The 27248-nt window shown below is 39.4% G+C and overlaps 4 protein-coding genes across 4 annotated transcripts; all 4 read right to left on the bottom strand.

Annotated features, from left to right (window-relative positions):
* Positions 1 to 5865: 5865 nt before the first annotated feature.
* On the bottom strand, positions 5866 to 10166 carry LOC114535095. The gene is made up of 2 exons (XM_028556477.1): positions 9262 to 10166; positions 5866 to 7565 (listed from the first exon to the last, which is right to left on the bottom strand). The coding sequence occupies exons 1-2, from the start codon at positions 9823 to 9825 to the stop codon at positions 5877 to 5879; spliced, it is 2253 nt and encodes a 750-aa protein (XP_028412278.1). The 5' UTR covers positions 9826 to 10166; the 3' UTR covers positions 5866 to 5876.
* A 418-nt stretch (positions 10167 to 10584) lies between these two features.
* On the bottom strand, positions 10585 to 15552 carry LOC114535078. The gene is made up of 2 exons (XM_028556460.1): positions 14738 to 15552; positions 10585 to 13611 (listed from the first exon to the last, which is right to left on the bottom strand). Exons 1-2 carry the CDS (start codon positions 15296 to 15298, stop codon positions 11191 to 11193), a joined length of 2982 nt encoding a protein of 993 aa, XP_028412261.1. The 5' UTR covers positions 15299 to 15552; the 3' UTR covers positions 10585 to 11190.
* An 847-nt stretch (positions 15553 to 16399) lies between these two features.
* LOC114535079 lies at positions 16400 to 20747 on the bottom strand. Its single transcript, XM_028556461.1, has 2 exons — positions 19382 to 20747; positions 16400 to 18694 (listed from the first exon to the last, which is right to left on the bottom strand). Exons 1-2 carry the CDS (start codon positions 19955 to 19957, stop codon positions 16586 to 16588), a joined length of 2685 nt encoding a protein of 894 aa, XP_028412262.1. The 5' UTR covers positions 19958 to 20747; the 3' UTR covers positions 16400 to 16585.
* A 3111-nt stretch (positions 20748 to 23858) lies between these two features.
* On the bottom strand, positions 23859 to 26429 carry LOC114535065. The gene is made up of 2 exons (XM_028556447.1): positions 25173 to 26429; positions 23859 to 24500 (listed from the first exon to the last, which is right to left on the bottom strand). The coding sequence occupies exons 1-2, from the start codon at positions 25725 to 25727 to the stop codon at positions 23859 to 23861; spliced, it is 1197 nt and encodes a 398-aa protein (XP_028412248.1). The 5' UTR covers positions 25728 to 26429.
* Between the last annotated feature and the right edge of the window lie 819 nt (positions 26430 to 27248).

Genomic DNA, 27248 nt, shown 5'->3' on the forward strand with positions numbered 1-27248 from the left:
AATTACTAGGTTACCCGTGGGTAGGATTACTGCCTGAAAGAATGATGTCAGTGTTTGGCCCGCGAGATTCTCGCTTGAATTTCGATAATACATTGGCTTGTACGGCTACGACCCAGTCTCCCACACATCAGGCCCAGTCTCCACATGTTTAATCCTTTTACGCCATGCAGTGTGTTCTGGGAATCCAACCCAGAAGCCAAACATTCGCGTTTTTAATTGTTCGTGCACAAATTGGGTTTCTCTGCGATTTTGTACAATGTGCAAGAAATCTTTTCACCATCAACAAACATGTTTGGCCCCAGGCATGGACACTTTTTTTGAAAGCCAAACGAAATAGAGGGAAACCGGAGTGCCCGGAGAAAAACCCTCAAAAGGTAACCTGAATTTCAGGTTCCCTGACCGGCGGTCCGAATTTGGTATTTTCATTTGGAAATATATTTACAGTTGACCGTTTTAGTTTCATTCATCCGAACTGAGTCTCAGGAATTGCATATTGTTATGCAATACTTGAGCTTCGTCAATTGAATCCTGGTGGTGGTCTAACGTGCGCATGCGCGCATATCGTCCGTTGCAATTCAAAAGCAGGCTGTTCAAGTAAAAGTGGCTTTAATTTAAACTGCGCTTTGTCCGACAGTGACAACCAAAAATTATTTCAATTATTCAAATCCTCTTTTTATGATCATGCTTTTTTTGGAAATTTGGCATTTTGAATCGAAATGTTTCATATTCACGACTTGCATGCTTTTTCATCTCAAACCGATGTAGACAACAACACTCTTCTATTACCCCTTCTTAAGACATGCATTTTTCATGCACAGATGATATATTTTTGTTATACATTCTCGTTATGGGCTTAACATGCAACTTACCCAATATGGCTAATCAATAATGTTCCTCACCTTTTGCAGTATGTGTAATGGTAAACGGTGTGCCAAATTTCACCTGCTTCTTTCCTCCATCTTAAACAGTTGCGTTCTTCTTCAACAACATCTCGACGGTGGGGCGTGCAAGAAATTAAACAACATAGTAAGTGTGTCAAAATACAAAGGCTCTTCTTTAAAGGTTTAGCTTTTCAGGCAAGAGGGTACTATACAATACAACCCACAGTTTATACAATATACCCCAAGATAACCCCTATTATACAAGCCGTTCCAGTTATCATGCAATGTGATATATCATGTTATATATAGGGAATCATATTATATATAGGGGCATATTTTCCTTCTTGCACGAACTTCATCAAGTTAGTCAAAGTGATTAGAGATTACATTTATTTCCTTCGGAAGTTCAGAGCTTAATTTGCAATACGAAACAATAATACAAACTAGGGAAACAAAAGAGTGCTAGTGTCTAAACATCCAATAGTCATTTTTTCTTCATTTCAAACTTCAATGATTCGAATTTAAATGTTCAAAGACCAAAGTATGATTTTTGATGCCACTGACGGACGGTTCTTCGAAGCGGTCGCGTTATTATACGCGGCGAACAGAGGACTTATATAATCATATAAGTACTCGCGATTACATTCGTATTAAACTAAAATTAGGCCAATACGAATTCGATAATATTTTCTCTTTGCGTGCGCGTCTGCCATGCTAATTGTATTTCCTTACTTTCATTTTAACGCTTTAAAGCCATCATGCATCTTTCGCAGCTGTTAAGTCGTTCACACACAAGTGACAAAACTAGGAATGTTTCATCGAGAAACCTCGAAAACGCCCTCATAAGAGCTGTGAGAAATTTCCTGTTATCATGCAATGTCGAAAACGCTTGGAATGTCACTTGATGTGTGAATATACTAGGTTAGACCACCAGGAGGAATCAATCCGAGAATAAATCATGCACTAACATTAATCATGCATTACTCAAATTAGTACACATATAGTATATACCTCAACCAGCTTCTACTTTTATACCCGGCTCGTCGTCCATCATCTGATCCAGCGACGATCGTTCATCATCTGATCCTGCGACAATCCTTCATCATTTAATCCTGCGACGATCCTTCATCATTTAATCCTGCGACGATCCTTCATCATCTGATCCTGCGACGATCCTTCATCATTTAATCCTGCGACGATCCTTCATCATCTGATCCTGCGACGATCTTTCATCATCTGATCCTTTTAAAGTAGATACAAAAATTGATATTAATTTCATGGCCAAAAAAGAAATGTAACTTATGTATAAAAAGCATTAAAGATCCGCACTTAAAACCCGATTACAGACCTCCAACATCTCCTATGCCTCTCGTCCAAGGCCTTCGCATTGCGCACGCGAATACAAAATGTCATGCATATTTTGTACGAAATAATTCATCGTTTTCTTCATGCTCCTGAGAACATTAAAACACTCGACTATTATCTCCTTCTAGAAATACAATTTCTCATGCATTTTTATGTTTTAGGCGCTCTGTGAGCGATATTTTTGTTCCGGACTATTGTCGTTCAAGATGAAGAAAATACAAGTGATGGGGCCCCAAATCACTTGCATTTACTCCGCATGCGCTTGACACGACCAGACACAGGCATAAACCGCAATCCGAAAAGTTGAAAATCAAGGAGGTAAACAGAAGAGTGTTCAGCATATCTCAGACCAAAAAGCCAAATACATGCATGTTTTACTCATGCATATTTTCACCGAAAATGAGTTTTGTATTTGCGTGCATATAAATGTCCCAAGGCAGGTCCGACATCTCTCCATTCCGACGATTCTTTCATTCTAAAAATAGAAAACCTTGGTAAAACAAAAAAATTCATAAAGCCTAGGTAAAGTAACTTGCTTTCAGTGTAACTTGCTTTTGTGGTAAAACTAATTGACGTGGGAAGCAAAAGGAATCACAGCACGATAAGATTTTGGAAGTAGAAGACACGCTCCGAAGACTGAACTACAACAATAAACAGGCTGAAATAACTCAGCACATGCATGCATGCCAAGTCTAGCATAAAGTACATACATATAACAATACGGATAATCATAGCCATAGGCATTATTGGCATTATATATATCTCAGTTTGAATCTGTCTTTCCCTTGTACAAAACCTACATGAAGTGATGACGGACGAGTATTCACAATACGACAATGTAAACTGACATTGGTGCCAGAGTGGAACGTTTCCCGTAATGAAGTCCCGAAAAGTTCGAATTAAATATATTTTAGTTTCGCCCACCGCGTACAAACGTGTTATTTCAAGTCACAAATGCAAAATACACATACATTAGTAGAACAATACCTATTATTCGCTGCAAGCAAGCGTTTGTGTCTCGCTTCTTCCATCTTTCGGCGCCGTAGTTCGTTCTGAAATTAAATAAAGAAGGAAAAACAAAATCAAATTAACTGTTCACTCGCATTTGACATTTTGAATCGAAATATACAAGATATAGCAGTGAAAATCAGCAAGAATATGGCTCAAGGCGCTAATGTCTTCTGCCTATTCAAATCAACACGGCGATGAACTCATTTGCAAAGCCAAAGATCAAGCCAACAGATTCTTTAAACCAACCAAGACCATGTACCTGAGCAAAGATTCTTCTAACTTTTCCCTAAACTTCTTCGAGTGATCCTTCCTTCTTCGAGAGTGCCAAAATTGAGTTTCGTTTCGAATACACTCGTCTTTTATTACCTCAAAGACATTCCAACAGACAATGCACTTTATAAATCCATCACACATAACAGTCACTCAGTCAGGCTTGCTTCAAACGTTGTGGTTCTCATGTGTTGAACGCATTAACAACAATAGATAATGAGGCATCTCATTTGATTAACTATTGTTTTAAATCCGTTCTGGGCTTGAAAAGCACGACGTTTTGAAATAAACAAACTTTTGTCGTCTCATCGCGATATGTTTTGCATATTTCTATTGTCCGTTGCGAGGAATAATAAAATCCTGGTGAGATGATAGCTCGTGGCTAGAGGAAACAGCTGCGTGGCTAGAGGAAACATCTTATTCCAGTTGGCCCATGCTTTTCCTTAGGGCTGCTTTCCGCTAGCTCGTTTTATTGGGGTAATATACATTCGGTGGCAGAAAATAATGTGAGGTCTCCCCCGATATCTAGCTTTGTTGTGATGAAGAGTATTATACGTTTTGTTTATATTCAAAATCTACTGGCGCTCCACCGTTAGTTAAGGTGCTGTTACACTATGCAACTTTCCTTGCAACTTGCAATACAATTCTAATTTTGAGTGATGTTAATTTGTAAAGAGTGTTTGATATGCCCAGAAAACCCAGTGAGAAAACCTTATCGATCGTAAGAAATGTTCGCATTTATCAACTTTAGATGCCTCAGGAGTAGAATTGCATTGCAAGTTGCAAGGAAAGTTAATTACATCACTGTAGCACCGCCTTTAAGCCCGCCGCACACGAGAGCTATCAGCTGAGCTAACGACTTTGCGAGGCAGTTAGCTCAGTGCGAAAACCATCTGCACACGTGAGAAACTTGCCTCTCGAGGCGAATTCCTCACGAAAACTATCCCCACACGAGAGTAACTTGCTGAGCTTATCAGCCACGCGTGGTTTATAGCGATTCGTATTTCTTCTATATGTAATTTAAATCGTTTTGTGTCGTTACTTTTAAAATATATTCTACATACATTGACAACTAATAATCTGAATATTTTCATAAAAAATATAAAATAACGAATAAATTAGACGTAAAACTGATGCATGGTGTTTATGGCACGAAAGATCCGTTTGTGTAATTTGAAAACGATGTTCAGTTTTCCGGTTATGTCCGATGACAAAGCTGAGCAACATATTTCAGACTGTTAAACGTTTTTTTTTTCAATTTAGGCCCTGTCGAATCTTCTGTGATCACAGCTGGCATTTTCGAACGGCGAATCCTAGGTTTCAAAATATTTAGTAGAAATATTCAAGGAGACTTAGGGGCTGTTTACATGAGCCCGGTTACCCGAGATTCAACGAAGCGTGAGATGATTTTGAGGTATTGAAATGAGCAGATAACATGATCCTGGCAGTCGTATAATCACCACAACAATAGCATGTGCTTGTTTGGTATCCTAAAGACTTATTTCAATACCTCAAAGTCATCTCACGCTTCGTTGAATCTCGGGTAAGAGGGCTCATGTAAACAGCCCCTTAAACAGGGGACAGGGATCTTCAACGTTGAGTTACTTTATCGTGATACTCGCTGCAAAACATTTACTTGGGATTTACTAATGTAAATTTTCAACTGTGAACACAGGAACTTTGACAGTGTAAACCTGGCCTTAGTTTACCAAATACCGTTCGTTAACTATTCCTGAACGCCGACATTTGGCCTCCAACCAGCAATGACCTTCAACAACTTTTTCACGTGAAATGGTTTCAAATCCAAAGAGAACAGCGTTAGTTCGTCTAATTCCGCCAACATCTCACCGTCAATCTGTTCCTCGCTAAACTTTTTTACATAACATTGCATATGAAGGTTTGTCAACAGCCGTCCAACACCAGCCACAGTCAGATACGACAGATCTTCCGGTATCGGAACGGACGACGGGCTTTCGGGGCAGAGCACTGGAGATTGGTCAGGCGAAATAGAAACCGTAGGTGATGTGGTTTCAGTTTGCGGACATTCGCTTCGACAGCTTTGAACGTCGTGCTTGACAGAAACTTCACCACTCTTTAGTTCATTCTGGTTTGACAAATTGATCGAGTCCATTCTCCCAACGCCCGGCTTTCCAGTATCATTCACGGTCTCATTACTTTCAGCCGGGGGATCGATAGGGGTAGATATGGTAAAATTTACCTGAAAATTTTCTCCCATAGTTTCTGCAGATTTGCGTTTAGGGACGGGCGGGGGGTGTTTAGGGATGATTATGGGAACCATTATCGGGTGTTTCTTGACCTTATTCTCATCTGAGGTCGTATTGTTCTCAGTTATAAACATCGTTGTCTTCGCACAGCTTTCTTTGACAGGCTTGGGGGTTTTGGGGGTATCGGGGGATTGTTCGGAGTAGGTATGGGAACCTTTTTGAATGGTTTCCAAACGTTAGACTCAATTGAAGTTGTAATGTCCTCAGTTTTAACCATCGTAATTTCTTCAGAGCTTTTCAGTCTACCAGATTTGGGTTTAGGGGAAGTGGGGGGATCGGTAGGGATAGATACCGGGACCTTTCTTAAGCGTGTTTTCACTTTAGTCTCATTTGAAGTCGTATTGTTCTTTGTTTCAACCGCGAAAGTCTCCTCAGAGCTTTTCAGTCCACCAGATTTGAGTTTAGGAGAAGTGAGGGGATCGGAAGGGATACATATGGGAACCTTTCTTGAGGGTGTTTTGACTTTAGTCTCATTTGAAGTCGTATTATTTTCAGTTTTAACTATCATGGATTCAGGGGAAGCCAGGGGATCGGTAGGGATGGATATAGGAACCTTTATTGTGCGTTTTTTATACATATCTTTAGGGGAAATTTTAAACTTTTCTTCGCGCGCTTGTGGCGTGATTTTTTTTGCAATGTTTCCACTTTCAAAATCCAATTTTTCTGATTCCTGATTTCCAGGTTCCGATGCAGTTTTTCCAGTGGTGTTTCCAGAACAACCGCTGGTGCTTTGTGAAGCAACTGGGGGTGAAATAACACCAGGGTTATTTACATACTCACTCAATTTCCGGGCCTTTCCCTTCTGTGACATCATCTTCATATACTCCGGTGACGTCATATCAACATATTCGTCTGGCGTCATATCCACGTAATTCTCCGAGGACATGTCCACGTACTCCTCGGCTGTCAGTTCCTCTGACGTCATAAACACGGACTTCTGTATCGTCTTATTTACACCGTAATTTACGAATTCATATCCATATATATCCTTATCTAACCCTTCATCATCAAAAGCATCGATCTCCTCATATTCATGATGTACTTTCAAACGGCATTTCTCTTTTGGACTAAGAGGCGTAAGATTCTGAAGATGGCATTGCCATGAAGATTTCGCTTTTTGATTAGGGTCTTCGCACTTGCATGCATCGTTCCCGTCTTTTACTTTTACTTTTTCAATGTTTTCAAAAGCATCATGGCCAGGCACACTTTCGCCTATTTGTAAAGGTCGATAGAAAATCGATGCAGTGTTGCCCTTTTCTTCAGGCTGGTCGTTTCTGGGAGGAAGTGGAGGGCTTGTTTCAAAACGAGATCTATTTCTTTGGAATATTTTCGGAGCATTGTTGTTCTGTCCCAAGGCCTTTGCGACCAAAACCGAACCTGTTATATCAGGCTTTGAAAGTCCATCTGGTCTATCAAGGTACTGACATTTGTCGAGGGAATCCAATTCGTTAAGGTCGTATTTTTCTAGGAATTCCTCGTTGAAATCGTGAAGCATCTTCAGGTAAACAGGATTGTTCTTGGTGATTTCTTTAGCCAAGGAAACATTCAGCTTGCAATTCGTTGATATTTGAGAGCATTTCACGGATGTTTCTGATAAGATCAAAAACTGATCTTCATCTATCTTCGTTGCAACCACCAAAAGTTCAGGTTGTGGACTGTGAATAATTGTAGTCTTTCCAAGATTCGAGACAATATTCTCAAAATCGCCATCCAGCGGGCTTTGTTCGTCATATTTACTTGGTAAAAAGAGCACCTGTAATATGACATTGGTAAGTTGAAAATTGAACGCAAATTAGAACAGATTACAAATATCGATAGTGTAGACGAATTTGTCAGTAGTCTGCATAAAAAATACTTAGGTTTCGTCCTGTAACGAATTAGCCGAATTTATATTAGAGACGGGAAACTCGTCTAAAATGGGAAACTCGTCTAATGCGAATCCGGTCACAGACGGGTTTCTCGTCCGAATTTACCCGTCTAACTTACCCGTCTAACTTTCCCGTCTAAACCTGAGACGGGAATATTTAAAATAACTGTACACTCATCAGTACATAGTTGGTTTCGTTTAGACTTTCGCCTATATACCTTTTAACATAGGTTTATAAAAGATGAACTTTACTGGATCTCTAGGAAGAACACTTGACTCGACAGAGTATATACTATATATTCAGTACACACAGTATACTATATACTCTATATCCATATACTATATATCCAGTATATGAATATGCTTATAGTTTAAATTTTTTCCTGTTGTTGCAACACTGGATCAATAGGAGATGATCTTTACTGAACCTTTAGGAAAAACAGTTTAGAACTGATAGAGCTATCCAGTATAAAAAAGTTAGTTTGGTTTAGGTTTCCTCTTGAGAGACTGACTGAAGAGATGATCCCTACTGCCGTACATGCATGGGCCGGTTGTATCAAGCCTGCATGTTTAGCTTAAACGGTGGATAAGTCAAATTTAAAAACCATGCACCCTTACATCTCTCGTGAATGAGTCCACTTGAATATTATGCACTGAATATGTAGTTCTAAACAATATCGTTTGTTAAGGTTAAAAACATTTTTTTAGCTTCATGCATAAAACGATAGATTTGCTTTTTATTTTGAATTTAACCACCGTTTAAGCTGAACGGGCTTCATGCAGCTGGCCCCTAGACTTCTAGGAGGAACAGTTTAGGACTGATAGAGCTATCCAGTATAAATAAAGTTAATTTACTTCAGATTTCCTCCTGTAGCAACACTGGGTCAATAGGTGATGTTTATTGGACTCCCACGATTTTAGGAAGAACAGTTTAGTACACTAAACGAAACTGGACGAAAATAGATTAAAGGCTGAAGCCGCATCACGAATATTCAGTACTCGACCGTGCGTTGTAATCGCGTAATGGGTAAGTCTCAAATTTCAAGTTCTGTCACCTTGCCTTCAATCTATTGAGATTTCAATCCCTTCCGTTTCATGCAAACAATAAAGCTAGTTTAGTTTAGGTTTCCTTCTGTAGTAACACTGGATCAATAAGAGATGATCCTTACTGGACCTCTAGGAAGAACAGTTTAGAACTGATAGACGTATCCATGCAGTATAAATAAAGTTAGTTTAGTTTATGTTTCCTCCTGTAGTAACACTGGATCAATAAGAGATGATCCTTACTGGATCTTTAGAAAGAACAGTTTAGCACTGATAGCGCTATCCAGTATAAATAAAGTGAGTTTAGTTTAGGTTTCCTCCTGTAGTAACACTGGATCAATAAGAGATGATCCTTACTGCACTTCTAGGAAGAACAGTTTAGAACTGATAGACGTATCCAGTATAAATAAAGTTAGTTTAGTTTCGGTTTCCTCCTGTAGTAACACTGTATCAATAAGAGATGATCCTTACTGAACCTCTAGCTAGAAATCGGGATGATTAACCAGTTTGCAATATAACTTTTAATAATCTTAATCACCTTTATCGGCAAGCCGAACGCTCTTACAGCATCTCTCAAAGTGTATTCACGATAGTCCATCAATGCTTCGAAAATTATACCACAGCTGAACGGTACGGGCTCGTGAACATCTCGGAATATCACAACGGAGTTCGCTACATCAATACGTTCAACTTCTAAGACAGATTTGGGCAAGAAGTGTGCTTTTAGTCCTATGTCTTCGGAGCAATTATTTTCTAAAACCCGGAAATACTTAACGTCGGGAAAAACATAGAACATCTCAGACACATGAATAGGATCATATCCACAGTGTATTGACAAAGGGCAAACCAAAAGCTTATTCCCACATTCGACTGGAATCGATACAGGTCTACCAGCGGAGTCTTCGGCCATATAATTCTGTTTGCTTCGCATAGTATGCAACACGAGATGCTGACCGACTTCAAAACTACACGCATCGTTCAAGCCGTAGTATCCTTCTTGTACACGAACCAAGCTTGGGAGTTTGAGTTTGTGGAGAACTTCGCTCAAAGGATGATGTTTCTTGCTCCACTTCAACGAAGCAATTGATTTGCTCACTTCCATTATCACCACAGAGCGAGACAGCAAGCCATATGTAAATATTATGCGAATGCAGACTTGCGAAAATCACACAATCTCTGACCATGCATGCGCATATATTATTTCCGATATTTTTAAGCCGTTTGTTGATCACGCCAATATCAGTGTAGTATCGCTTTTAAAGGAAAACGATGCGATTGGTTTCAAGTGCTTGAGATACCAGTGTCATTTATCACGAAGATGCGTCGAAATTGCAGCAGTTTCTGACAATGAGGATTAAACTCCCAAAGTACTACTCGCATTACCCGCAATAATATCCCAGACAAGTGTTTATCGTCGAACCGGCTATGTACGCGTATACAAAGACATTTGACATTTGATCCGTGAAGTCTTGCGCAGTGCACTATGACTTACATGGGGGTTTGCAATGTTTACGGATGCATCCGATATTTAAATTTGTATATTCCTACAAAGTCTATAGTCATGCACCTGGGGCCGGTTGTATAAAAACCGGATAGCGCTGTCCCCCGGATAGTGTTTTTTTCAATCGCTTTAAAATCGCCCGTTGTTGGCTGAAACTTTGATTAAATCTTTGTATTCCTAAATTGAGGATCCTCTTTAACAATTGTTAGTTCCAAAGGTTATTATTTGCTCTTCGAGCATTTTTAGAACGGTTGAAAAAACCACTATCCGGTGGATAGCGCTATCCGGCTTTCAACCAACCGGTCCCTGGTGTAAATTGAATTGATGCAAGATTCTTTCAAACGTTTATTTCAGCCGAAGTTCTGTAACACAGGGGATATAGCTAGGCATCCCTGCTACGATTTCTAGGGCCAAGGGGCCTCTCAACCCCCCAAACTCCAGGTTTGCTCAATTAATTGCTGTTATTTACTTTGCCTATAAATATCACCAGGAATATCATTCATTTAGACTATGTGCACACGAGCGTCGTTTTCGCGCGTTTTCAAAATCGTTTTTATCTAGTCTATCGCTTTGACGCCCTGTCCACACTATCCAAAGGAAAATATTCTCAATATGTTAAATTAGCTTCAACTTCTATTGTTTTTTGACGATGTTTGAAACCGTTTTGGCATGAAAACGAAAATGAAAACGCTCGAAAACGTTACCGTGTGCACATAGTCTTATTAATCTCGTTATTTTTTTTACTATTCTACAAGCTTTATGACACGTATATCATCTACATAACTTGAACGACAGATAAAGTGTTTCATACAAAGTGAATACCACTCTAGACTATACAGACAATGCATTTAAAATTACGATACAGTTACAGAGCAGTTCCAAACTATATATGAACAAATATATTTTGTACAAAAATATTTGTACAAAATACAAACAAAAGTTCGCTAACATACGAATATTGATTCCTTAACTAACATTTGGTCTCCAACCCTTTATAAACTTCGTCAATTTTGTGACATGAAATCGCGTTAAGTCTAGCGAGAATAACATTTCTTCATCTAAGGTAACTAATACTGCTCCATCAATCTGTTCCTCTTTAAACTTGTCTACATAAAATTGCATGTTGAGGCTCGTCAAAAGCCGTCCAACTCCGGCCAAACTCAGGCACGAAATGTCTGCGGGTAACTGGGCAAGAGTCGGGCTGTTTAGGCAAGGAGTTTCGGACTTGTTTTGGTCCTCAGACCCCAACTTCCCAGCTTCACGAAACGTTTGAATTTCAGATTCCGATGCGGTATTTTCATTCCAGTTTACGTCATGCTCGCTGTTCGCAGGCGAGGCCGAAGAGAGCGACACTTCTGGAACATTCAAATGCTCATTTATTTTGTTCTCTTCATCGTCATGCTGGCTCGTCTGCTCGTACGCCAATGACGTCATATCGACATAATTCTGGTCCGTCTCATCCTCGTGATGACTACTTTGCGAGTTCAAGCTGAAGCGATCTTCAACCACCACATGACTATCAGCGAGTTTGGAATCATGACCATCTTTTGGTTCATCAATAATCTCATAAATATGGTCATTCTTTATCGGTGCTTCGTTCTCGTGTTTTTTCCCTGGAAACGTTTGAATTCCAGATTCCCATGCGGTATTTACATTCGAGTTTACAACATGCTTGCTGTTCGCAGGCGAGGCCGAAGAAAGCGACACTTCTAGAACATTCAAATGCTCATTTATTTTGTTCTCTTCATCGTCCTGCTGGCTCGTCTGCTCGTACGCCAATGACGTCATATCGACATAATTCTGTCCTGTCATATCAAAATAATTCTGGTCCGTCTCATCCTCGTGATGACTACTTTGCGAGGTCAAGCTGAAGCGATCTTCAACCACCACATGACTATCAGCGAGTTTGGAATCATGACCATCTTTTGGTTCATCAATAGTCTCATAGAAATGGTCATTCTTTATCGGCACTTCGTCCTCGTGTTTTTCATCGGTGTCATTATATTCTTTATACATATCGACATCAGTCTGTTCTGTCAAATCCAAATAAATCTGGTCCGTGTTATCCTGTGACGTCTCATCCCCGTGATGACTACTTTGCGAGTTCAAGCTGAAGCGATCCTTAAACTCCACATGACTGTCAGCGAGTTTGGAATCATGACCATCTTTTGGTTCATCAATAGTCTCACAGACATGGTTATTCTTTATCGGAGCTTCGTCCTCGTGTTTTTCTCCTGGAAACGTTTGAATTTCAGATTCCGATGCGGTATTTTCATTCCAGTTTACGTCATGCTTGCTGTTCGCAGGCGAGGCCGAAGAGAGAGACACTTCTGGAACATTCAAATGCTCATTTATTTTGTTCTTTTCATCGTCCTGCTGGCTCGTCCGCTCGAACGCCAATGACGTCATATCGACATAATTCTGTCCTGTCATATCCAAATAATTCTGGTCCGTCTCATCCTCGTGATGACTACTTTGCGAGTTCAAGCTGAAGCGATCCTTAAACTCCACATGACTGTCAGTGAGTTTGGAATCATGACCATCTTTTGGTTCATTGGCATCAATAGTCTCACAGACATGGTCATTCTTTATCGGAGCTTCGTCCTCGTGTTTTTCTCCTGGAAACGTTTGAATTTCAGATTCCGATGCGGTATTTTCATTCCAGTTTACGTCATGCTCGCTGTTCGCAGGCGAGGCCGAAAAGAGCGACACTACTGGAACATTCAAATGCTCATTTATTTTGTCCTCATCGTCCTGCTGGCTCGTCCGCTTGTACACCGATGACGTCATATCGACATAATTCTGTCCTGTCATAACCAAATAATTCTGGTCGGTCTCATCTTCGTGATGACTACTTTGCGAGGTCATGCTCAAGCGATCTTTAAACGTCACATGACTATCGGCAATTTTCGAATCATTACCATCTTTTGGTTCATCGGCATCAATGGTCTCACAGACATGGTCATTCTTTATCGGCGTTTTCGCCTCCTCGTGTTTTTCTCCGGGACTTTGTTTCTTGAACCTGCGATCATGGGGCTGTTCTGACAGGATAGTTCTAAAGCTAGATTTATTTCCTATAAGTACTTCTAGGTCGTATTTCTTCAAAAATGCATCGTTGAAATTGCGAACCATTTTTAGATAAGTAGGATCGTTCTGTAGAAGTTCTTTAGCCACGGAAACTTTCAGCTTGCAATACTTTGGAATAAGCGAGCATTTCTCTGACGGGTTAGGCAAGGTTAAGGATTGATCAGCATCTAACTTTGTTGCAACCACTAACATCTCAGGTCTCGAAAGACGGTGAATTGTTACCTTGCCAAGATTCGAGACAGCATTTTCCAAATTATTTTCCAACTTTTTATCGTCATTTCCACTTGATAAAAAACGCACCTATAAATCATGGATCAATAAGAGATTATCCTTACTAGACCTCTGGGAAGAACGGTTTAAAACTGATAGAGCTATCCACTATCCAGTATAAATAAAGTTAGTTTAGTTTAGGTTTCCTCTTGTAGTAACACTGGATCAATAAGAGATGATCCTTACTGGACCTCTAGGAAGAACAGTTTAGAACTGATAGAGCTATCCAGTATAAATAAAGTTAGTGTAGTTTAGGTTTCCTCTTGTAGTAACACTGGATCAATAAGAGATGATCCTTACTGCACCTTTAAGGCTAATTTCCACTCCGGAAAACGAGCAGCGGATCGGATCGGAACGAAAGATGATCCGCGCGTGCGCCGTCTGTTGAAATTTTTGGCTTATATTGATCCGAAAGCGTCCGAGACCGGATAAAAAAAAGTTCAAATAGTTTTAACTTTTTTTTATCCGATCCGAATCACTTCATGGATCGGACCAGGCTCGGAAAAAAATCCGATCCGATCCGCTGCTCGTTTTCCGGAGTGGAAATTAGCCTTTAGGAAGAACAGTTTAGAACTGATAGAGCTATCCAGTATAACTAAAGTTAGTTTAGGTTTCCTCCTGTAGTAACACTGGATCAATAAGAGATGATCCTTACTGGGCCTCAAGGAGAACAGTTTAGAACTGATAGAGCTATCCAGTATAAATAAAGTTAGTTTAGTTTAGGTTTCCTCCTGTAGTAACAATGAATCAATAAGAGATGATCCTTACTGGACCTCTAGGAAGAACAGTTTAGAACTGATAGAGCTATATCCAGTTTAAATAAAGGTATTTTAGTTTAGGTTTCCTCCTGTAGTGACACTGGATCAGTAAGAGATAATCCCTACTGGACCTGGAGGAAGAACAGTTTAGAGCTACCCAGTATATAAGTAAAGGCTAGTTTCCACTCAGGAAAAATCTCCTTTGGATCGGAACCGACAGGAAAATTTCCTTTGTCAGTGAGTTCTCAGGTGGGGTTTACACAAAGGAAACTTTCCTGTCCGGTCCGATCCAAAGGAGAATTTTTTTGAGTGGAAACCAGCCTTAAAGAGAGTAACGCTGGATCAATACGACCAGGTTTCCTCTGTAGAAATAGCTAAACTAGCTCCATTACGCTTACCTTTATCGGCAAGTCAAACGCCTCCACAGCGTCTTTCAATGTATACTTACGACAATCCACTAAAGGTTCAAATATTATGCGACTACTAAATGGCAGAGGCAGCCTAACATCTTTGAATTTCACAAGAGAGTTTACAAAGTCAATATCTTCAACCTTTACGATGGAATGAAGCTTATAGCATCTTTTAACTTTGTCTTCGACGCAATCATTCTCTAGCACCCGGAAGTATTCTATCTGTGGATACAGTTTTGATATTACGCCGACAAATATAGCATCACGGTTAAAGGATTTCGAGGACGGACACACTAAGACGTTATTCACGCATTCAACTGGAATCGCTATTGGCCGACTGAGTGAATCTTCGCCTACAAAGCTTTGCTTTTGACACAATTCATGTAACATGAGAACTTGCCCGGCCTCGAAGGAAGTCGAATCGCTTGTTCCATAATAGCCTTCTTTCAAACAAACGAAGTTCGGGAAACCGTATTTCTCGAAAACCTCGCACAACGGGTACGCTTTGTCGTCCCATGTTAAAGCAGCCCTTGATTTCGCTGCTCCCATCGTGAAGATAAAGGGATAGAACCACAGCGCGAATAATAGGTAATGATCGGTATTTAAATTCGTGAAATTGTTGAATTAGGCTTAGCAGTCAATTCAATGCAAAGCCAAGCGAGTTGTAACCATGTTTACGTACTCCATATCATCTGTTAGCGTAGGCTACATATTCCAACGGGAATGCGTGGTCGCTTTCACACGCTTTGCACTTTCATAAAAGCTGCTGGCTTCGTACAAACTACGAAGCTACCGTATTCTTCGCTTTGGCTAGATTAGTTGACACGGCGCACTCGCGGAGAGACTGGCGCCCAAATTACGTAAGATCAAAGCAAGCCCAAACAGAACATATCAAGACCTGATCTTATGCCAATTAACTGACTGTGCTATTTGCAAAATAACCAGTTAAATAACGTGAGATATATGGACATGGGTATATTTTTTGCACTTGATAAACTTTTATATCCTATATGTAAAGGGCGTCGTTAGAATCAGGCGTAAAATGCCATAGTGTTGCAAAGGAAAAATCTGAAAATGATAAAAAGAAAGTCGAACTTCCGGCTTTTTAAGCGGATCTGCATAAAAAATGTAGACGAAAGGCATACAAAACAGGAGAGGACACAGACTGATGCAACTCATGCGATTGCATCAGTCAAAATTATACAAACAAAAAAAATTAATTACGAAATTGGCGTAAATTAAGACTAGTTTAAAGACACGATAAAAATAGTGATGGTCTAATATACCTCATTTTTGGCATGGACGAATTAGACCTTGGTCGAGTATACCATATTCCAGTATATTCGACCATGTTTGAGTATACCATATTCCAGTATATTCGACCATGTTTGAGTATACCATATTGCAGCATATTCGACCATGGTTGACCATATTTGTTACAATTTGATATACTTGTTACAATTTAAAAGAGTACTTCACTGAACCAGAACTACGATTAATGGATAAGCATTTTATCAGAAACATTTGAAATCTTTCAATTTCCACTGATTGAGTTTTTTTTACTTCGCCAAACGTAAGGTCTGATTACTTCAAAAATACCAACACAAAATTAAGATTCCGATAATGTTTCAACTTTAATTTGATATCAAGCATTTTCAAACTAATAACTAGTTAAGTATAAACATGGCAAATAGCAAATTAGGAAAGTTAGGAACTGTTTTGCTATGAACTAGGCTAATTCGTGTCTTCCCTTCTTACTTTCTGCAATGAAATGTTTTTATCACAAGTTTTTATAACATGTGGAGTGCAAAATTAAGAAATTGCAAACTAATTCAATTAGATACTACCGACATTTGGTCGCCAACCTTCAATAACTTTGATCAATTTAGTGACATGAAATTGTGCTATATCTAACGACGATAATGATTCTTTATCTAAAGTCACAAATATTTTCCCGTCAATCTGTTCCTCTTGAAATGTGTTCACATAACATTGCATATTTAGACTTCTCAGGAGGCGACCAACCCCGGCCACACTGAGGCACGACAAATCTGCGGGTATCGAAATAGAGGGCTGACTTTTCAACCGGGATGCTGCAGGTCGAACATTAGAAATCGTCGCTGATGATATTGTAAAACACCCACTTTTCAACATGACAACTTCATCCGGTTTTACACCACGACTGGTTTTACTTTCAAATTTCGCTCTCGTAGCTTCATCTGTGATATTATTAAAATTTGATCCTGGTTTTGCGAAAGTCTGATCTCTCAAGGTGACAGCTCTTATCTTGCTTTTATTGACAACAGTTGGAACTGATGTCTCATTCGACCCACGTTCCTTTGCCAAAGCTTCAACATTACTTCTACTTTTAAAATCCGGTTTTTGTCTGGATCGAGCTTTTTCCAAAGGAAAGTTTTCATAATTCCTCTCACTGGAACCGTGACTTGTATTTTCATTTGAGGATCTATCGTGGTTTTGTTTTGCGGTCATCGCATTAGAAACCAACTTTTTATCGCCAGCTTTTGATGTTTGATCGAAGGTTTTCTTATTTGAAATGGGCGTTTTAACACAGTTTTCATTACCAATTCTCGAATTGGGAGTTTCATGCGAGGATATTTTCGCAGGATTTCTCATTTCACTACCTTTGAGTCCAGGAACTATCGCCGGTCTAAGAACGGGGATATTAATCGGCATCTTTCTCTGGTGTTTGTTAACCTCTCGAGAAGGTTTGCTCAATGACGCCTCGAGACCACTAGCTTTCCTCAGATTTCTTCTGTCAGGCTTCCCATCAGAGATTTCAGCACATTTTACAACAGGTTTTAGTTTCACGGCTAGGAGATGGGCTGGAAGAATCAGGCTGCGCGACTGATCTCTAACACCATCATTCATCCTGGACGTTTCATCGCCAGGCTCAGTAGAGATTCTACCGCCCGAGTCTTTTGTAGCATGCAGATGACTTCCTTTACAAACATCGGTTCTGGTGTTTAACACAGGCACGTTATCGCTCTTAATCTCTGTACTCGTATTTTCCAAGGTCACATGACCTTCTGTGGGTATATTCACGTAGTCGTTTGATGTTGCCGGCGAATCATCAGGAACAACTGGGTACCCTTCATCAGGAACAACTTCGTATCCCTCATCATCCAACGATGAATCCTCATCGCTAATGCTCTCGTACACGTGGTCGTCCATTGGCAACTCGTAATCGTGTTTTGCCTTGGGCTTGGGGATACGATCATCGTATTCTCCAAAGGCTTCCACTTTTCGGTCAGTAGATTTAAAATCATCATAAATCTCGTGTGGATGGCTTTCAAAAGTTTCACCCGTGGTTTCACAATGCTTCGAGATTTGCGCGTTATCGTCAGCAAGGCTACGTGGTTTGTACCGTCCAACATCTTCCGCAATTTTCGGGAAACGATTGCGTCTTCGCGAAATAGTTTCCCCTTTTCCACCACGAGTGGGTCTGGGAGTCAGCAGGGGTGGTTTATAACCTGTGCCATTTCTTGGACTTGGTTTTATTTCTCGGATATTGTCATTTTCTTCAGGAAATTTTGGCACCAATTTAGAACCAGTTATTTTTGGCGTTACGTGACCGTCTGGTCCATCCAGATACTCACATCTCTCGAAACGATCCAATTTTTTAAGATCGTATCTCACTAAAAAGGCCTTGTTAAAATTGGAAACCATCTGTACAAAAGCACGATGGTTCTCAAAATATTCCTTAGACACGAAAACATTCAGCTTCAACTCTTTTGATATGACCAAGCACTTCGTTGACTTTTTAGTTAAGGTTAAAGATTGATCATCGTCTATCTCCGTTGCAACCACAGTAAGCTGAGGTTTTGAGCTATGAGAAATCGTTACTTTGCCTAGATTCGAGGCTAGATTTTCCACGTCACTATCCAAACATTGTTCTTTTTCATCTCCACTTGACAAGAAGCGCACCTGCAATTCAAAATATAAAAATAACAATTGAAATCTCACGGAAATATTCCTGAGGGATATTTCGGTAAGAGAAACTATACGGCCATGATTGAGTTGCGAATTATTCTATTAGATCAATACAAGATGATCTTACTGGACTTCTATCCTTAGTGGAGCCCTAGAAAGGGCTGTTTAGAACAGATGGAGATATTCAGTGTAAATAATGTTAGTTTAGTTTAGGTTTCCTCCTGTAGTCACACTGGATCAATAAGAGATGACCCTTACTGGGCCTCTATGAAGAACAGTTCAGAACTGATAGAGCTGTCCAATATAAATAAAGTTAGTTTAGTTTAGGTTTCCTCCTTGTAGTCACACTGGATCAATAAGAGCTGTTCCTTACTGGACCTCTATGAAGAACAGTTCAGAACTGATAGAGCTATCCAATATAAATAAAGTTAGTTTAGTTTAGGTTTCCTTCTGTAGTAACACTGGATCAATAAGAGATGATCCTTACTGGACCACAAGAAAGAACAGTTTAGAACTGATCTATAGAGCTATCCAGTATAAATAAAGTTAGTTTAGTTTAGTTACGTTTTCCATGCATGTAGATATACCGGATCATTAAGAGATGATCCTCATGGAACTAATGTCAGAGGGATTATCCATAATAAACGGTTCAGAATAGCCACAATCTATCATTATGCTAACCTTTATTGGCAAGCCAAACTCCTTCACAGCCTCTTTTAAGGTATATTCCCGATAATCCAACAGTGCTTCAAACACTATACCACAGCTAAACGGTAGTGGCATTTTGACATCTTTGAATTTCACGTGGAAATTCACCGTGTCAACATAGTCGACCTCGAAGACGGACCCAAGCTCAAAGTATTTCTCAATTCCCTTCTCCTGTTCATTTTCAATAACCCGGAAGTATTTCACGTCTGAATAAACGTTTGATATTTCTGCAACAAGAATCGGGTCGTATGTACAATATATTGACAAAGGACAAACTAGGAGCTCTGTCTTACAGTCAACGGGAATGGCGATAGATCTACCAACGGAGTCTTCGGCTATAAAGTTCTGCCTTGTACGCAATCTATGTAACATAAGAACTTGGTCGTTTTCGAAACTACATGCTTCGTTAATTCCACAGTAGCCTTCCTCAACACGAACCAAGTTTGGAACCATGTTTCTCTCAAGGACTTCGCTTAATGGACACGGCTTGTCGCTCCATGTAAGTGAGTCGATAGATGATATGGACGCATCCATTCTGATTATGCACATGCAGTGATTGTTACGACACAATATTAAGTCAATATTATCAGTCGCGAGGCTTAAGTATAGCTCTAAAAAAAAGCCAAATGCAAATATTACTGACTTTGCAAAATTGACCTCCACCCTAAGATACCAATGTCAGTCGGTGTCTTTGTCTACTTTCCAAGTAAAAGGGGCGATTGTTTTTTAAGTGCCACGCACCCTTATAAACGACCTTATATGTACGTAAGTTTCCATACTGTGTAAAAATAAATAACACCTACGTTCTCCTTAGCACAATGGATGCTGAGATCCGGATTTTCTTGTATCCACAAACGTTTTACCGCAGATTTTACGTATCCCCGGTTTCGATGCTGCCCAAATAAGCAAGAATACTTTAGAGCATGTATTGTCTCTCACAAATGGCGAGCTCGCGATGTAGGTCGATGTAGTTGCTTAACACTTGTTTTAAGATAATTGTTGTTCATTGAAAGTGAACATGTTTGGTCATGTACCGAGAAATAGAAAGCAAGAGTGAGGTCTTTTGTTACCGCCTTATGTTGTTCTGGCCAAGGCCAAGGCCAAGGCCGTCGAATCATCAATGTTGATGCAATCACGATGCAGTTGCAACAACATTAATGATTAAACAATCTTGAACAACATTGTCAACAATACTGTTCACTCCTGTTTTCAACAACTTGCATCAACATGATGATTCTTACGCGTGTACACGCGTAAAAAACGCATAAGTTGTAACAGGTCTGCAGCAGAGTTGTTACAAGTCTGTACCATCCCGTCCACAGCTTGGCACGCCGCGTGTAGCTCGTGTGCGGCGGGCTTTAGGATTTTCGTTTCACGTCTAAACCGCCAATATATGGTCGCGTAGGCGAGAAGGATCCGCATTTAAAGTGCCCCTGACACAAAATGCGATTTTTACACTGTGTAAAGGACTCGTGTGTCCGAGTATTTCGCTGAAAGAATTTTTCGATTTCATCAAAACGTCGCAATTTTAGAGCCGTTTGAAAGCCTCAAATTTGGGGTTTCCAGTGGTACATGTCCGTGTTATAAGGAAACTGGAACGAGGGTAATTTTTGACGTCATACAAGTGAGTCGGCTTTTGAGTGCTTTTGAGATATAACTATGTTCAGCTATATTCTGTATAAGCATACTAACTTATGTCTATCGTTGAGAGTTTTATGCACATGACGCAGAAACCTGTCTCATTACGTGAACGCACATTTTAAAAGTTTTTTTGTAGCTATAAACATAATAACATACCCGATATTAAATATAGTTTCAGTGAGGATTTAATATATGCCCGTACGTAAATAACAAAGAACTCTGGTGTAAAGTTACGTATTTTAAATTCGCGTCTTGGTCGCATATAAGTGACTCCGTACATTTATCTATCTGTAAAAGTATAAACAGACATTTCGCTTCGTGAGGAGATCGATCGGTTTCGCATTTTACACGTATAAAGACAAAAGACAACACACTGCATGATCACGGTCAAATCAGTGTATTACAAAATCGGCATGTCGCGACTATAGGTCGAAACTGTGATGACTATTCGCTATATATAACCCGTCTGGCATTTCATACATTACACGCAGTTTGTTATGAGATCTTTCTGTGCCTTTTGCTTTTGGTAGGCTTCTGTCTATTCATTGTCATCTAGAGGCTTTTCACCAAAAACGGGTTAAATTCTGAGTCGTCATCGCGACTCATCATAGCATGCGCGCTTCAAATCGCGCTTCAAATACCCTTATTCTTCAGCATCTTCTCTTCCGACGATGCAACGTATAACATTAACCTTAATCCTGATACCTAGTATAAAAATTGAATCCTGCGGTCGACGAGATTGAATAAGTGTATTAAAAGCATAGAACCCTAGGAAATACACTGTGAGTCAGCGACTCACTTGCGTGACGTCACGAAAATCGCTAGTCCCAGTCTTCTGTTACGAGGCCATGGGTTCAAAAATATATCGATTCAAGAGCTCTAAAATTGTTCCTTTTTTTAAAATCGAAAAATTCTTTCACCATAACACTCGGAAAAAATGCGTACTTTCCATGGTGCAAAAATCGCATTTTGTGTCAGGGGCACTTTAAGAGTGCTCTACCTCAGAAGTATCCGAACATCCGTACTTATCCCTTTCTTTTGGGTGGGCATAACCAATATTGGACTAATTATATTTCGTTGTCATATTGGTGCGTGCAAAGTTAATTAAACGAACAGAAGCAAATACAAATTACAATCAACTGGACACACGATGAAATATATTTTATTGTTTCTGTTTATTTCCAACTTCAATACGCGCATAATTGTTAGTGCTTGAAGGTCAAGCTGCCGTTTTCGAAGAATTTGACTGAATCTGAGCAAACCTGACATGAGCATAAAACCGTGATATAGACCCTTTTACACTAGACGTCATAGCACGTAGTGAAAGTAAGTATTGAGGTCATAAGTATTAAACAACGTCTTCCGTACCAATATTATACAGGGTCTCAAAAAAACCCGAAAACTATTGAAATCACCCAAAACAATGCAATTGTTAGGAGTTTGAATGCCTAAGCACTCTGTTGGGACCCACAGGTGTATAAATGTTTGCCATAAGCATTTTTGTGCATGCATATGATGATATTTATTAACAATATTTACAATTTACAAAATATGGATAACAATACTTAAATGTGCATCTCAAGGACCATGACCTTCGACACATTCCCCTTTCTCTAGCAACACAAAGCATTTAGCATTTTATAAGTTGCATTAAATCCCCACAGGCTGAAATTCGTGAACACGCGGCATTCAAATTTTAACAATGAGTGATTTCAATAATTTTCGGTTTTTTTGAGACACCCTGTAGTCGATACTTACGTGGTGTACCTACAAGCTAATTTACTTATTTTATTAATGGTATGTGTGAGATATTGCTCTAAGTTCTTAATTTGAAGAGGAAAATGTCTAGGCAAACGTGACTCCCACACCGACGGAGAATCGTCCTTTTATGGTCAGGATTCAGTCGCAACAATTGCCTTTCTGCAAAGATTCTTTGTCAACAAAATTTGGTCGCCAGCCTTCTATGACTTTTATCAATTTTCTGGCATGAAATAGCTTCATATCGAAAGATCTTAATAAAGTAATTTCATCAATCTTCACCAACAACACACCATCAATCTGTTTCTCGCGAAATTGGTTTGCATAACATTGCATGTTGAGGGTTTTCAAGAGCCGTTCAACTCCAGCCAAGCTCAGGCACGAAAGATCTGCGGGTATAGGAACGGAGGGCCGACTTTTGGGGCAGGGAACTGCAGGTTTGCCGCAAGGAATAGAAACAGGTGGCCTAGGCTTAGGAATTGGCCTTGTTCTAGGAATTGTAACATCGGCGTTTTGACTTTTGGGGTTTAGGGCGGGTCTTTAGGAACCATCACGATGTTTTTACCACTAAAATCAGGTTTTGTTGTTCCATTTTTTGTGTCATTACAGGCTTTCTGTTGCAGTATTCGCGGGGTTTTTTCTCTGCCAGACAGGTTCAAGTTCAGAGACATCAGATGGAATGGACGAAGGAATATCTATCGGGTTATTTATCACGGTTTGGGAGGACTTTTTTAAACTCTCATGACTGAGAGTTTTCGACAAATTTTTGGTGTCTGGCATGCACTTGAAAATTTCACCAGAGTTCTTACTAAGCTGGTTCTGCTGCACCACAGACAAATCTGGATGAAGCTTTTGGGCTGTATTATCTACACAATCCTTCATTTTGAAAATCTCTGTATCAGACCCGCCCGGATTCGCACTACATTTACTCATTTCGTGGCACTTCTTTTCTGGTGACGTCATTGTTATACACCTCTGACACACCAACACGATTGTGACGTCATATTTACATATCGTCTACGTTTACGTAATCGTGTGATATGCACTTGCATCACCATGACGCCATATCAGTAATGTCGTCTATGTCCATGTAGTCATGTGACATCACAAAAGCATCGTCCAGTGCCTCCATATTGGCATAACTTTGTCGCGTGATGTTCACGTGATCTACAAGTTCATACCCGTCATCATCACATGGTGCTTCAACGTAAGCAATACTTTCGTAGTCATGGCAACCCAATGGCGACTCAACTGTTGAATCACTTTTTCTACGTCCCGGTCGCCTCGATTGACAAATCTTTGACGTCAAAACAGAAGCGGTTATTTCTGGTATGGTGTGTCCATCATTCAGATAATAGCATTTGTCGAAATCATTTAAACCTTTCATATCGTATTTGTAGAGAAAAGCCTTGTTAAAATCATGAAGCATGTTCAGATAATCGGAGTCGTTCTTTATGAGTCCTTTTGCAACAGAAACATTCAGCTTGCAATCTTTCGATATTTGCAAGCATTTCACAGTGGACCTAGCCAAAGTTGAACATAGATCAGTTGCATCTAACTCTGTTACAACCACAACAAGCTCCGGTTTTGAAAGATCACAAATCGTTACCATTCCAAGATTAGAGGCCATAATTTCAAAATCGTTATTCATATCTGCACTTTGTCCCTCATCACTTTGTGGTAAAAACCGCACCTGTAACACAACATTAGAAAGGTTAAAATAGAAACACCAGCTACATCAATAAGAGATGATCCTTACTCGACCTCCTGGAAGAATAGTTTAGAATTGATAGAGCTATACAGTTTAAATAAAGTTAGTTTAGTTTAGGTTTCCTCCTGAAGTAACACTGGATCAATAAGAGATGATCCTTACTAGACCTCTAGGAAGAACAGTTTAGAACTGATAGAGCTGTGTCAGCTGTCCAGTATAAATAAGGTTAGTTTAGTTTAGGTTTCCTCCTGTAGTAACACTGGATCAATAAGAGATCATCCTTACTAGACTTCTAGGAAGAACAGTTTAGAACTGATAGAGCTGTCCAGTATAAATAAACTTAGTTTAGTTTAGGTTTCCTCCTGTAGTAACACCGGATCAATAAGAGATGATCCCTACTGGACCTCTAGGAAGAATATAGTTTAGAACTGATAGAGCTATCCAGTATAAATAAAGTTAGTTTAGTTTAGGTTTCCTCCTGTGGTAAAACTGGATCAATAAGAGATGACAAGGGAAAAACAGTTTCACCGCTGTTTTTTAAACAAAATACTCATTTTAATTTCAGCGGTTTGACCATGCATCCTAGCCGTTTAACGATCCATATTTAGATGAACAAAGAAAAACAGAAAGCAGGAAGTCCAATATCAAAATTACCTTTATTGGCAAGCGGAACACTCTTGCAGCTTTTTGCAAAGTGTATTCACGATAATCCAACAATGCTTCAAAGACTATGCGGCAACTGAACGATAGGGGTTGCTCAACATCTTTGAATTTCACCTGGGAGTTTACCGAGTCAATAAAGGCGACTTCCAAGATGGATTCTGGCTCAAAAAATCTTTTAACTTCTTTGTCGACGATGCTAGTATTTTCTAGAACACGGAAATATTTCACATCAGGATAGATATTCGACATTTCGGAGGCAAATATAGGATCGCTTCCATAATATGTCGATAGAGGACACACTAACAGCTTACTCTTGCACCGTTCTGGTATAGCTATACGTCTACCAACGGAATTCTTTGCCAGGAAGCTCTTTTTCGTACGCGTTGCGTGTAACATCAGAAGCTGATCGCTTTCAAAGCAACACGCATCGTTCATGCTGTAATGTCCCTCGTGAACGCGAACCAAGTTCGGAACTTCGTATTTCTCGAGAACTTCGCTAAATGGCTGTTGCTTGTTGCTCCATTTAAGGGAAGCAATTGGCTTCATCTTGTGTGTCGTCTGTGCATGTATATACTTTGTGGCAAGCGATGAAAACCCGATTCAAATCACGCATTCATTGATCTATGGGGCTTTTCTATGTCTGTTGACCTTCACGCCAATATAAGTGTGTGATCTGATAGAAAGTGATTTGATAGGTTGAGGGGCCTGTGCTCAGAATCTGCCTGCTGTCATCGATGCAAAATGTGTGGAAAAAAAGAATCGCCTCCTACACTAAGGCACTTTACGATTCCCGCTTAGTTTCAAAAGTTATTCCACTTGCACTATCCTTTTTGAAGACTGTTTACTCACAAAATGATCTATAATATAAAAAATTGACATGGTAGAATCACAAGTTTGCTGGCATTTGAATATGTTCCCGTTTCCTGAAGTGAGCTCGTTTTCCGGCGTGCATTGTCAAAATAACGAGTACACGATTGCGTGATTAACATTCACAGCAAAGTAAACGGCCCTAAATTTCATTTCATACTTAAGTACCGATATTATTTCACTTGGAATCTGTATGAAAAACCTTTCTGTGTATAATTAAAGACAGTTGTAACAAATCACATCCGCATGTTGCATTGTATCAATGTATGGCTTCACTTTCGATTCTTGTCAACTCGACCTATTCAATTAGTTTTGTAAATATTTAATTATAATCCTTTACCAGCTGATAGTTTTAGCACATAATATATAGAATTAAAGTAATTCCGATTTCAAGATTTGAAATCTTGTAAACTTAAACCATTCTGCTGAAGATAAATCTTTCTTGATTCGAAATATACAGAATAAAATTTGTATTATGCTTTCATTTTTCGGAATTACTTTAATTCTATATTTAATTATAACATTTGTGAGGTTTATGTTGAGCTTTACATACCCAAGTAAATTTCGTGAATTAGGTAACATGTACACCCTGTATACCGCATAAAAATAAGATTGAAAAATATTCAAATCAGTTATAAATACTAGTGTATATCCTTGTATCGGAAAAATATAATCACTAGACCTAGTGTTTGTATAACTGATTTACATATTTATCAGTCAAATCTTATTGACTACAAACTCATTGCCATCGACAAGTTGTTTATTCAATTGTGAACATTACTTAAAACATTCAAGTGTTTTGATTGAAATCTTTAAATATTTGCAAAGCTAAAATCTGAGTTTATTCGCAAATCCAAAATCTTTTTTTAAGCGCTGTCATCAATTCCCCTATTGAGGCGTTTCTAGTCTGTCAAATATCTCATACGATGACAATTTAGGGTTAAATCTCGTGATCTTTGACGTAAATTCAACGCAACAAGAGGTATATATGGGAGGCGTGGTAGTTAGTTGTGACAGAATCTCTTTAAATACTTATATCAAAACGAAAGGATTCGATATTTCGCTTCTTTCCTATAGCTTGGCTTTCTTGTGAAAGACCTGGGTAGCATTTCTCGCAATTTTCAAGGTTTTGCTTTGATAGTTAGAAATACTAGGTGTATCAAAAAAACGGCAAATACCATAATTTGTATGCACGAGATT

The sequence above is a fragment of the Dendronephthya gigantea genome, unplaced genomic scaffold, assembly GCF_004324835.1.
Source record: "Dendronephthya gigantea isolate DGI-Jeju-01 unplaced genomic scaffold, DenGig_1.0 000110F, whole genome shotgun sequence".
NCBI lineage: Eukaryota > Metazoa > Cnidaria > Anthozoa > Malacalcyonacea > Nephtheidae > Dendronephthya > Dendronephthya gigantea.

What these genes read in the sequence shown, in the direction of transcription:
- LOC114535095 (XM_028556477.1), bottom strand. Translation starts at nt 9,825, where the DNA reads ATGGAAGTGAGCAAATCAATTGCTTCGTTGAAGTGGAGCAAGAAACAT. An exon ending in CGTTCGGCTTGCCGATAAAG is followed by an intron (nt 7,566 to 9,261) that starts GTGATTAAGATT and finishes GTCATATTACAG; the next exon opens with GTGCTCTTTTTACCAAGTAA.
- LOC114535078 (XM_028556460.1), bottom strand. Translation starts at nt 15,298, where the DNA reads ATGGGAGCAGCGAAATCAAGGGCTGCTTTAACATGGGACGACAAAGCG. An exon ending in CGTTTGACTTGCCGATAAAG is followed by an intron (nt 13,612 to 14,737) that starts GTAAGCGTAATG and finishes CATGATTTATAG; the next exon opens with GTGCGTTTTTTATCAAGTGG.
- LOC114535079 (XM_028556461.1), bottom strand. Translation starts at nt 19,957, where the DNA reads ATGTGCATAATCAGAATGGATGCGTCCATATCATCTATCGACTCACTT. An exon ending in AGTTTGGCTTGCCAATAAAG is followed by an intron (nt 18,695 to 19,381) that starts GTTAGCATAATG and finishes TTTGAATTGCAG; the next exon opens with GTGCGCTTCTTGTCAAGTGG.
- LOC114535065 (XM_028556447.1), bottom strand. Translation starts at nt 25,727, where the DNA reads ATGAAGCCAATTGCTTCCCTTAAATGGAGCAACAAGCAACAGCCATTT. An exon ending in TGTTCCGCTTGCCAATAAAG is followed by an intron (nt 24,501 to 25,172) that starts GTAATTTTGATA and finishes GTTGTGTTACAG; the next exon opens with GTGCGGTTTTTACCACAAAG.